At 47.7% G+C, this 12244-nt stretch overlaps 1 protein-coding gene across 2 annotated transcripts; it reads left to right on the top strand.

The window, feature by feature from the left end:
* Window positions 1-638: 638 nt before the first annotated feature.
* Window positions 639-12120, top strand: LOC101076350 (BTB/POZ domain-containing protein 10-like). Of its 2 annotated transcripts, XM_029842033.1 has the most exons (9): window positions 644-790; window positions 2452-2680; window positions 5137-5384; window positions 5464-5755; window positions 5952-6054; window positions 7853-7973; window positions 8722-8919; window positions 9017-9127; window positions 11018-12120. In XM_029842033.1, exons 2-9 carry the CDS (start codon window positions 2553-2555, stop codon window positions 11494-11496), a joined length of 1680 nt encoding a protein of 559 aa, XP_029697893.1. In that variant the 5' UTR covers window positions 644-790; window positions 2452-2552; the 3' UTR covers window positions 11497-12120. The 2 variants fall into 2 exon arrangements, with proteins under 2 accessions (XP_011605206.1, XP_029697893.1); XM_011606904.2 differs by lacking the exon at window positions 2452-2680 and having other exon boundaries at window positions 639-790.
* Window positions 12121-12244: the final 124 nt, after the last annotated feature.

Raw genomic sequence — 12244 nt, forward strand, 5'->3', positions numbered from 1 at the left:
ATTCACCCTATAGGTCTCAACAACGACGATGAACCAGGATGGGGCAGAAAGGGGATAGCTTCCCGAGAGCTGCCTAACCTCAGAGACCTGACCCCAGAAGAGATCCAGAATGCATTAAATGTCTTAGAGGAACTGCTCAAATCACAGGAGTGAAGATTTTTTTTAAATTTCTTTTTTTATTATTTGAGAGAGAGAGAGCGAGAGGGACGTACTCTGCTGTCAGTATCTCCACATCTCCAACAACATTTCCTTCATGTTTTTTTAAAATTAGAAATGAGGTTTGATATATTTATTTATTTATTTAACATGCATATATAATTTATAAAGTGCAGAAGATTCTCCTTTCTTTAAGAACAAGCGGTGTTTGAAATCAATGCTGCAGACTGCAGCAAACCTAACAGTGTAAGATTTGGACCAACTGTATAGTCTCTGATGTTTAATAGGATAATATTGTACACTTCAACAGAATAACAATAAAAATTTGTATTTTAATACTGTGTAGCACCGGATACATTGTGTGTAATGTTTTTTGATGAGGATGTATTCATTAAGTTCCACACCAAGCAGGTCTGGTGTTGCTGTCTGCAGGGCTGCCTTTCTGTCAATCACGGGCTTGTGCTTCGTTACTCTCGCGATATTTCACGCGATCGTCGCCTCCCAACAATCAAAACAATCCAGACAGCAGAGTGTAGTTCTTCCAAAGCTATCGTCACTTTTACCCCCCAGCACTTCGGAGTAACTTTTGTAGCAGACTCTTAAAATGCTTAAAATTGGAAGGTAACATCACAAGGTAAAGAGATCCATCTTTGAAGCTCGAAGATAGTGACAATTCCTGTTTTGAAGCTGGCTATCGCGTTCTGCCGGAGATGTGTTAGCATTAGCTAAGACTAGCAGGCGGTTTCAAACTCTTTAAGGTGTTCGAAAGTTTCTGTAAGGCATAGATCGAATGATGCCGAGGATTTGGTAAAATATGCTAGTTTATGTTGACGCACAAGAAAATGATTTATACCTTGATATGAATCATGACAATGTCAGACGTGCTTCTCGATAGTTAACGCAATACTCGTGCCTTAAGAACGCTGGGTTGTTTTTGTCTTTTTTAATTGGGCACAATAGAAATAACGGAATGTAATTTGTTTTGAAATTGTTCCCGATAAAGTGGCTTTGTCGTTGCGATGTTGTGGATTTCCAACCCCTGTGTGACAACACCGGGCTCTCGCAGAGACACTTGCCCTGTGCAGTGGTCGTCGCGACAGATGTTCCACATGTTGATACCCCGCTATCTGAAGCCCCCTCGGCCATTATTGCCAAAGACAAATCTCCGTTAAAACCTTAGGTGAACTACAGAGAAAAGGTTGAAAAGAGGCTGGTTTGTAATTATAAGGTGCACTAGTAGTTGATTTTACCTTTCTCTGGTTGAAGCAGTACTGCTAGATTTTTGAAATTGTTATAATTTGGCAGTGCTAATCGTAAATTAACATCAAGGGGCAATTTGGGAAGTGTGGGATCTACAATTAATCAGTAAATTTTTTTTAAAAAAAGGACCCCATTTCATTTGTTAGCCTCTACTGATCAATTAATCATTAAACCCATGCATAATGAAAATATGTTGCCTATTTGCAAAATATACAGATTTATAGTTCCAGATAATGTCAAAGTAATATTTCTGGACCATTTATTTGTGGTTATGGCATGCCTTTGCTGTGTCATTGTTTTGATATGCTTATGTAATGTCAAAATTTTCTGAGGTAAAGCTTTTCTCTTTTTAATGGGGTTTTTTCCCCCCTCCACACATTTCAAAATTTCTCACAGGGTAAAGAAAGGAACTTGATTGATTTTGTGTAAAAATTATGCCTGAACACTGCCCTAATTCTAAAGATACTAACTGCATCACTTAGGGTTATTGATATTGCGACGAGAATACTAGTTTTACTTGTTTAGTTGTGGTGTGCCTAGAAAATAACCCCAATAATTTGTGATAATGGAACTCCTTGTTAGGTAGCATTGAACAAGCAATCCAAGCATCATTACAGATGTATGTAATCCATTTAGTCATTTATTGTCTATTTACATTCGCCTAACCTTGCAAATTTGCCCTTGATCACAGACAGTGATTCAATAATTGCCAGTCTGATGGTGCGTTCAGGTGATGTTGGAAAGCGTTCCGAGCTTCAGCTTTTTGGAATTAAAATGGGGAAAAACATTTTCCATTCTATTTGCGGGCGGCATCTACAATACAGTTGACATTATTTCAAGGTAGGTAGTGTTATTGTGCAAGAAATGAAGCGTCCAACACTGGTTAGAGATCGAAACGAAGGCACGCGAATCGTTATTCCGAGGAGCACGCGAATGCGCCATCGCCCTGATTCAGTCAAGCACGCGGCCATTCACAGTTTAATGTCCTCGCGGTGACTCGGGATGACGAGCGCGCCGCTTTGCTTTGTTCTTTAGCGTAAGATCTTAGCGCTGCCTTGCTCGGTGCCTTTGGAACCCGCAGCGTGTGAGTCGTCCGGGCTGAGCGTGTGAAACGATGCCGATGAAGTTGGAAAGTAATGAGAAAGGATGCTGAAGCTGCCGGGAAGCCCGCTTTGTTCGCAGGAGCGCAGGGCTTTTGTGCCGCCATCCTCCCGCAGCTCATCCCCTGCTGCTTTGTGCTCACTTGGCCCACTGATCCCGACCGGTAGGTGCACGTCCGCCGCCAGAGCACCGCAGTTTTAACTCGGTCACCTTACCAGCCTCCTGGTCTTTATGTGCCATTAAAATAGCTCACATACGTTACCTGCTGAGAGAGAAAACTACTGACTCATCTTTTTTTGGTGGATTCTCAAGACTGAGTAGTGACCGTGTGGTGTTTAAGAGTAATTAAGTTAATTGAAATTGAGTCTCATTTTCCATTTTTTTTTAAAATTCTGAAACAGGAGCATCTACCTCCACCGTCTTTCTAGTTGTGTTTGGTTGCCTGATGCATGGGGCAGACCCCCCCCCCCCCCCCCCCCCCATCACTGTGATGGCATCAGCAGTGCCTAAATAATTAACTGGGACTCTTCTCCATCAGGACCCTCTTCCCTCACGCTTCCAGTGTCACGAACTTGAGTTCCTGTCTCCAGCGTTTTAGAGCTGCACGCAGAACATTTGTAAATGTTCAGTCAGAGATTAATTCGGATGTCAGGAGGTGGTGCCCGGCAAAAGGAAATTGGACAAGTGAAGTGGTCTTCCCCCCCACCTCTGCCTCCTGGCTGATGTATATTTGCGATCCTATGTGAAAGATGAGAGGAGCAGCCTTGTGTGTGTGAAATCCTTCCTTCCTTCTCCACAAGATGATTCCCTGTTTAGCTAAAAGACCTTGTTTTGTTTTTATTATCCCACTTCTGGCAAATGTTAAAATAATAGCATTTGTAAGAGATGTATTTATAACCTGTCAGGTGCCGGTGGGACAAATAGAGTCCATTGATCTTAATTGTGGCAGCTTGTAAGGAGAGCTGACAGTTTGTGACCCTAATGGGTCCTTTCTGTTTGCTCTCTGCTGTGTTTCCAGAAAGAAACGTGCTCCGTTTCTCTTGCTAAGCTGTTTTTGCATTTTTCGCCGGTTGTGGCTGCTCAAGAGGCAGACTGAAGTCGTCCGTGCCGTGTCACACGGTTCACCTGAACCGAATCAGGTGTGCGCGCACGTTTTCCGCAGCTGCTATGGTGACCCTTTTCTTCAAGGACATTGCCTGGCTCTGCAGCTGCGCCTTTAAGCAGAGGTGGTGGATTTCGCTGCCGTATTGCAAATAGTTTATGGCTTAATGGTAATGCAGCCAGCTTTAAAACCAAAAATTTAAATCCTTTTTTATCTGTCAAGCATGATTGGGTTTATTGATGTATAACCACAGAACACTGAAAAGCGTGACCTTGACTGAGGTGTTGGACACCTGACCAGCTGTGCAACCATTTCCATTCTGGCCAGTAAGCAAGAAGTGCTGCCAGGACAGGCTTAAAAACATTCATTCAAAAAAAAATTCATTTTTTTTACCCTTAATAGCAGTCAAAATGTCTTTTGCAGTTGACTTGAGGTCTTTTGTGTAATAGAACAAAACCTACTTGACTTTAGTGTTTGAAGCCCTGGTTTATTTCTGTGTGCCTGCTGATGTGCTGCGTGATATAAAGGCGCTACTGTGGCCTTTTATACGTCACTACTAACTTCATTTGTATGAATTAATCATTATAACCAAAACGCTCTTCCCCTCCACCCTCGCCACCCCCCTCTTCCATTGCCACCAGCAGAAAGTCCTCCGATAAACTCTCCTCATCGAGTTCTGGCTTGTTTCGGACGTAAATAACGCCAAACATTTTCTGGGGCTTGTCAAATACAGGGTGTCGATCCGACCAGCAGTGGACCAGTCTCCCCCACCTCTGACCTCAGCTCAGCTGCTATTTAAAATAAAAATAGTTTCCAATCATACCTGGGTCATCTGTGATCCAGAAACTTCATTAAATATTCATATTTCTTAGAATAGTAGTGCATATATAGCATGGTGGAGCGATCGTTCCTCACAAGTCCGAATTCTTGGACTTTTAAGGTGGCCGGGCAGCAGGATAGGAGCCATGCAGACAGGCTCCACTCTAATGGATCGGCTGAGCGTGCGTAGACACTTGCGCTTCCCTCCTTCCTGAGTGTTTGACTTCATGGGAGTTATCTAACACAACCCTGGCACACTCGGAGCTATTTCTGCTTTGATGGACTGTACCGAGACCAGGGAGGTTAAGATCAGGGCTTTAGCCGCTTTTTGATTCGTTTTTTTCATCCTAGTTGGGCCATTTTATTCTCTCAGTAGTTTGGAATTCTGTTCTGACAACATGGAAAATTCAAATCCGTCAGAGAGGCCATAGAGTATGTGGTCAGCTGGCTGTTGCTCTGGTGTAATGGGCTCTTGCTCATGCCTAATATAAAATACACAGAAAGTTGGAAATATTTTGCTGAGTGAGCAATAGAATGTCGCACATTTCCTTTATGTAACCTGGAACAGTCGCCTAAATGTAGCAAATTACCAGGAATCTTCTTGGATAATTCTAGAATCCTACAAAAGTGGTATCGATTTGTCTGCCACTAATTTCTGGAATACCGGTTCATGCTTTACGTGCTGGTGTGTCTTTCAGTGAAGAGCGGTGTGCACTGTCAGTGGTGGACTGTGACAGCCCGCAGCTCGGTAGTACCATGAGCCTGTACGGGACCAGGGCCGGCGGCGGCACCGCCGGGACGGCGAGAGAGAGCAGCGGAGCGGGAGAGCATCACCGCGAGCAACGCCGACGCTCCAGCGACCGCTCCCGGGACTCCTCCTATGAGAGGGGGGAGAGCCAGTTGACGCCCTGTATTAGAAATGTTACCTCTCCCACTCGGCAACACGGTGAGGGAGGGCTCGATTTAGCCGCCGCTCTTCCTCTGGCCCACCAAAGAATCGCATGATCAGCTCTTCTCCTCTGCAGACCGTGAACGTGGTGACGGAGGCTCATCGTCTAGATCCTCCAGTCCACGCCCTCCCAGGAGCCCCCAAACTGCATTGCTAAGTGGATACATCTCCCGGTCCCTTGTTCCTCCTGTAGCAGACCACCACTCAAAGTGTCTGGGCGACACCATCTACGTGTATGACCTGAGCAGTAAAGAGGGCCATCGCAGTGGCCCGAGGCTCGGAGAACGGGTCACTTTAATTGTGGACAACACCAGATTTGTGGTAGATCCATCTATCTTCACAGCTCAGCCAAACACCATGCTGGGAAGGTAATGACCTCAAGTGACCTCTCAGATTTGTTGGATACGTTTGGAACAACTAGTCCCACTCTGCCTCGCGCAATTATAAATCAATTTCTATCATTCTAAAATAACAAGAATCATGATTTGTGATTTCAAGGAGGCTTCTAAGGCCGAAGTTTGGAGCTGCGGCGCTCTCACAACCTGTCCATTTGGTTATTTTTAGGATGTTCGGCTCCGGGAGGGAAAACAACTTCACACGCCCCAACGAAAAGGGAGAGTTTGAGGTTGCTGACGGTATCAGTTCTACAATCTTCAGGGCCATTCTGGTGAGCAGTTCCAAATGTCAACCCATTACCGCTTTAATGGTTTCAATGGTTCTGCCCTTCTTTCCTTCCTTTTTGGAATTATTTTCACCATCTCTGAACTTTGTCTCTGCTTGTCTGACATCTTGAAAACATGTATTTCCTTTTCATCAAAACACCAACTTTAAATAATGGACATCTTTTTTACAATCAAATTACAAGCTAGGAAGTTTATAACAGGGGAGGAAAATATTATTAAACATTTTGCATTAAACTTACATTAGGCTTTGAGGTTTAGCTCGAGGCTAACGCTAACCTGGATTCTATAAAGCTCAATATTAAGATATACAGACTGACACCATGTGTGATGCATAATATCCCAGAGGCTGTCCTCAGCCTGAGGGGTGGGGGTGGTGCTGGTATGTGTACTGAGCCCCCAGAGGGGCCAAAACACCCCATCAGGTGTACTGTAGTTTGAAGCACTGCTCCCGAGCTGTTCCGCCTCCACATCTGAGCCTCTCGGACCACCTTACTCTTCCTCCTCCTCCTCCTCCCTTCATTCCACCCCCCTCCCCCCAGGAGGGCTGCAACCCCCCTCCACAAAGTTAAGCCAGTTGTTACAGAGGGGGTGTTCTTATCATCTCATTTGCATTGAGAAAAAGAAGATAATTGAATGTTTTTATAATGGACCCACTTCCACAATGCTCGCCTCAAATTTATTTCATCTGTCTACAATATTGAGATTTTTTTCTTTCATTTTTCTGTTGGTTTCAAAAATAGGATTTTTACTGATCTTATTTTATTTCCCGTCGAAAATAGAAACTGAAGAGTTGTTCTTCCCCAGCATTCTTCTCTTTATCATCATAGTCTCTCTCGTCCTCCTCCTTCATCTCCACCTGCTTTCGCCCCCCTGTTTCTCTCTCCCTCCCCATCTCTCTCTCAATGTCTCTCTCCTTCCCCCTCTCTCTGTCTCTGTCCATCTTCTTCCCTCTCTCTCCCTCGCCCTCCCCCCCCTCTCTGTCTCTGTCCATCTCCTTCCCTCTCTCTCCCTCGCCCCCCCTCTCTGTCTCTGTCCATCTCCTTCCCTCTCTCTCCCTCACCCCCCCCCTCTCTCTGTCTCTGTCCATCTCCTTCCCTCTCTCTCCCTCGCCCCCCCTCTCTGTCTCTGTCCATCTCCTTCCCTCTCTCTCCCTCGCCCCCCTCTGTCTCTCTGTCTCCATCTCCCTCCCTCCCTCCCTCTTTCCTGCCCCCTCCTACCGCTGTCTCCCTCTCTCCCTCCCTCCCTCTCCCCGTCTCCCTCCCTCCCCCTCCTTTCTCTCTCTCCCTCCCTCCCTCTCACCGTCTCCCTCCCTCCCCCTCCTTTCTCTCTCTCCCTCCCTCTCTCTCCCCGTCTCTCTCTCTCTTACTCCCTCTTCCCCTCCCCGTCTCCCTCCCTCCCCCTCCTACTCTCTCTCTCTCCCTCTCCCCGTCTCTCTCTCTCCCTCCCTTTCCCCGTCTCCCTCCCTCCCCCTGCTACCTCTCTCTCCCCCTCCCCGTCTCCCTCCCTTCCCCTCCCACCTCTCTCTCCCTCCCTCCTTCTCCCCGTCTCTCTCGCTCTCCCTCCCTCTCCCCCTCCCCAGCTCCCTCCCTCCTCCTCCTACCTCTCTCCCTCCCTCTCTCTGTCTCTCCCCCCTCTCCTCCCCGCCCCCCCCTCTCTGACTGTGTGAGGGAAGCAGCATCACTAATGGCGTCTTGTATTCTCTCCTGTGCTTGCCTGTGAATGCCTGCCTATTTTCTTCCTGTGTGCGTGTGCACGTGTGCGCGCTGCTGCCGAAAATGGCAGGATTATTACAAGTCGGGGATAATCCGCTGCCCTGACGGTGTTTCCATTCCGGAGCTGAGGGAGGCATGTGACTACCTCTGCATCTCCTTCAGCTACAGCACCATCAAGTGCAGAGACCTCAGTGAGTACGCCGCTTTACTTCTCGCTTTACTTCTATTCCGGGTCCCAGCTGCCGGGGGAGCGAGGTCGTCTCAACACCGCTGCTGCATCGCTGCTGTTAGAACAACTTGGTTTATCTCGCTTTGCGTTGGTTATTTTGATATTTGCTGATGCCAGGATATTATTGCGAAGATAAATGGCTGCATATGTGAAGAGCAAACGACATTTGTGTAGCGTTCCTGGGCATATTTGTGCCTTTTGTTGGTCTCTTGAGTTTGTGTGGGAGGTGCAGCTTCAGCTCCCAGGCTCTGTGTGTGTGTGTGTGTGTGTGTGCGTGTGTGTGTGTGTGTTTTGGTGCTCTATGTAGGTCATGATTAGCTGTGAGTTTCAGTATTTTTTTAGGCCGCTTTTCAGGGTTTTATTTTAACATCGCTATATTTCTTGCGTGGAGAGCGTCGCGTTAATAACAATATTTAGGTCAGTGCATGAACTGTGCACAGTGTTTTGGGTTTCCAGAAGCCATTTTCTTCTAGAACTCAACTTCCTTTCAGTCTCATTACTGATTAATACTGTATTAAAATGAATGCAAAAGATTTTACAACAATTAAATCAAACTGATACCTAAGTTTTCCACGTAACCTAAAAAATGTTTATTTGAATATATCGATTGAGCCCAAAGAATCGTCACCATTTCTGGTTAGTGTTCATACCTTCTTCTCCCCCTCCCTCCCCACACACACACCCACCCACACACACCCTCCACCCTCCAGGTGCCCTGATGCATGAGCTGTCCAACGATGGCGCCCGGCGTCAGTTTGAGTGCTACCTGGAGGAGATGGTGCTGCCACTGATGGTTGCCAGCGCTCAGAGCGGAGAGAGGGAATGTCACGTGGTGGTGCTCACTGACGACGATGTGGTGGACTGGGATGAAGAATACCCTCCTCAGATGGGAGAGGAGTACTCGCAAAGTAAGTGCTCAACAAAAACAGGCCTGTAAGAGTAGATGCCTGTGGGGGGGGGGGTCTGGTTACCAGCTGCAGCAGCCTCACTCTGTCTCCTCTTCAGTCATTTACAGCACCAAATTGTATCGATTCTTCAAGTACATCGAGAACAGAGACGTGGCCAAGTCTGTGCTGAAGGAGAGGGGGCTGAAGAAGATTCGCCTGGGAATAGAAGGTAGTCCAGAAACATCCACATTGTTATTTCTTCCAGAGGTAAAATCCTGGCTGGTTTTCTAGATTGAATTAGGAAAGAATTACTCCTACTTTCTAAATGTTCTGTTGACATTTTAAAATCATTGGACCAAGCACTAAAACATGCAGAACTCCATGATGGGCTTCCATAGGAGCAGAGGATTCATGACTAACAGAGACTAATTGGAAAGGATAATGTCAAGTATGTTTCCCCTCTTAGTGAGGGAATGTGATGGTCAACTGTGCCAAAAATAGGGCTGCAGCTGTCAAATATTTTAGTTATTTTGGCCTTTCAGACATTCTGCTGAAAATTCCTTCAGATAATCGAGTAATTGGACAAAATAGATTTGGGTCTGTGAAAAAGAGGAGCCTCCAGCGGGTTAGGGCGGGCGTGGATACGACACAGACACACGACGTGCTCCGCCCGGACGCCTGTAGCTCTCAGAACGAGGACGTCTGCTCGCTCACGTGGTCGCTGTTGCTACGATCCCTCAGCTCCGCCACCTTCCTGCTCTTTTCTGAACCTTTTCACTGCCTTCTCCTTTGTTAGCGCGACGTTGTGCCACGTTAGAAGTGGTGCTGTGAGGTGCTACGGTGCTGTGAGCTTTACATTTAAATCAATGATTGCTCGAGGCATAGAAAATTGCTCCATTCTTTAATTGTAATGGAGCTAGTCGAATGACTCGTTTCAGCCCGAATGAAACGCAGCACTGAGGTCTAACAGGACCAGAACAGACGTCAGTCCTTTATCCGACTCTGAGGTCACTGCTGACGTTCACTTGTGCTTTTTCTGTACTATGATGAGCTCTAAATCGTGACTGAAAGTCCTCAAAATGTCTATTGCTTTAGCAGCAGGCACCCAATTGGCTGACAGCTACTTTCTCTGGGATCTCAGACCATAAGAGCAGCCTCCTGCATTAAGTACATTTAATCACAGCTTCCCTAAAAGGCTGTGGTCCAAAACTGGAGACTAGGGTCAGCTCGATCATGTCTGACAGAGCTATGCTAACGGATGTCACGGGCTCTAAGAGACACGTTGTTGGTTTAGCACCAGGTAGGAGTGGAGGGAAAAGTGAGCCCATCCCTGATGTCTCCTTCCTCTCTGTTGTTCTGCCATCTTGCTTGTTTAAGACACTCTCGATCTCCTTTAGAGTCCTCCTCCCTCCTCTTACCAGTGTTTTAACTTGATAGCTCACTTAAGATGGGAGGAATTCGAAGGTTTTTCTTAGAATGACGCTACTAAAATCTCCTTTCACTCTGAGGGTTACTGAGAGTACATTTAATTTTCTTATAGCGCTGTTGAGATGCTGCGACTTTCCTCCTCCGTATCAGGCCACATCTCCCACAGTTATCCATGAAACCCACAGCTGTTGGGAGGGGGTCCAGAGGAAGCTGGGGAGTCCTCTCAGCATCCATTTCTCTTTGAAAGGAGGCTATTTTGTTGTCTGGCTTTGAGGGAAAGTTCCTGGAATTTCCCTACCAGGGTTAAAACAATGTTGGCTTTTATTTATTAACCGTGATTTGGCTTTACGTGCTGTTCAGGATGATGTCATCGCCTAGTAACGCCCATAATGGAGGACCCGAGGCAAAAGTAGAACCAACAAAATGAACGCAGCCCAAAGCCAAACATCATCTCAGCGCCTAAATATTGTGAGGGACAGTGTCCAGTTAAACAGATGACGGCACGTCTGGCAACTTGATCAGGAAAAACTCAAACTGTGAGATTTAAGAGGTGCCGCTCGCTGAATAAAAGAGTAAAGTCCATAAAGAGCCGGGGTGGCTTTGCTGCCTCGTTCTGGACCGACGCTGCTGATCTGTTCTCATTCCAGGATGAGAATAATTGATCTGATTCTTGACCGGCTGCTTCCCGCAGGTTATCCCACCTATAAAGAAAAGGTGAAGCGGCGCCCGGGAGGTCGTCCGGAGGTCATCTACAATTATGTCCAACGTCCATTTATCCGAATGTCCTGGGAGAAGGAGGAGGGGAAGAGCCGCCACGTTGACTTCCAGTGCGTCAAGTCCAAGTCTATCACAAACCTGGCCGCCGCCGCCGCAGACATCCCTCAGGACCAGCTGGTGGTCATGCAACCTCCTGGGCCACAGGTGGACGAGTTGGACACGCTGCCTCAGCCGCCGACCATCAACGAGCCCTACCAGCTGCCAGCCGTGCAGCCGGGGCCGGACAACAACGCCAGCCCTCAGCTGGCACAAGGCTACGAGGGGCCCAATCAGCAGGTTCAGGACGGTAGCAGTCCGGCGGCGCACAACCTGGCCCACAGTAACCAGCAGCTGCAGCCGCCAGCGACGTACCACTACGACCCAGACCCCGACACACCGTCCCCCTCAGCATGAGAGCGGCGGCGTTCACACTGGCAGCAACCAGTCAGTCCCTCCAGCATGTGTCACACCTGTCTGCCGCCGCCGCCGCCGCCGCACACGTTTGCCTTTGCAGTGACCTCTCGACACAATTGAGCTCCGTTATTAGAGTAAACGTGCAGGACTGTTTCATTTCACAAAAGCTGCTCGTTCACAGCAAACAACGAAATGTTTTTACAGCTTAAAACCTCACGCGAAGCACAAAGTTCAACATTTTGACAAAATCTTTAGGTTCCAGTGATTCCTGGAACTCCTGGACGGACTGACGGGTGCTTCCCTTCACTGGCTGGCTTACGGGACGCTGGAGGACGCAAGGAGTGATTCTGGGAAAGGAGGAGCACACAAACCCCACCAGCTTTCAGCAGCCAATAAGCACACAGCAGATCACCTCCGGTCACGTGGACACGGACCATCGAAGACACGCCGCCCCACCTCCCCAAGTGGCAGAACACCACTTTGCCTTCAGTTTGTGGCTCCGCGCGGCGTTGGGCCGACTCTGTCGGCATCAGGCGTCATAGACTGTCACTCGCTTCAATTTTTAAAAATGTAATCTGACCAAAGCAGGTTAGTTGGAGTGTGGGGGGAAGGGGGGGGAGGGTAGATGTGTGTGTGTGTGTGTGTGTGTGGGGGGGGGGGGTGGATGTGTGTGTGGGGGGGGGGGGTGGATGTGTGGGGGGGTGGGGGGGGAGTGAGAGAACTTGGCCCTTTTTTAGTTCCCTCTGGT

This window comes from Takifugu rubripes, chromosome 9 (assembly GCF_901000725.2).
Source record: "Takifugu rubripes chromosome 9, fTakRub1.2, whole genome shotgun sequence".
Taxonomy (NCBI): Eukaryota; Metazoa; Chordata; class Actinopteri; order Tetraodontiformes; family Tetraodontidae; genus Takifugu; species Takifugu rubripes.

Bases quoted from the DNA above. Each gene is read 5' to 3' on its own strand.
- LOC101076350 (XM_029842033.1), top strand. From the start codon at position 2,553: ATGAGAAAGGATGCTGAAGCTGCCGGGAAGCCCGCTTTGTTCGCAGGA. The intron at 6,055-7,852 runs GTGAGCAGTTCC...CGAAAATGGCAG, and splicing joins CAATCTTCAGGGCCATTCTG to GATTATTACAAGTCGGGGAT. The intron at 9,128-11,017 runs GTAGTCCAGAAA...TGCTTCCCGCAG, and splicing joins GATTCGCCTGGGAATAGAAG to GTTATCCCACCTATAAAGAA.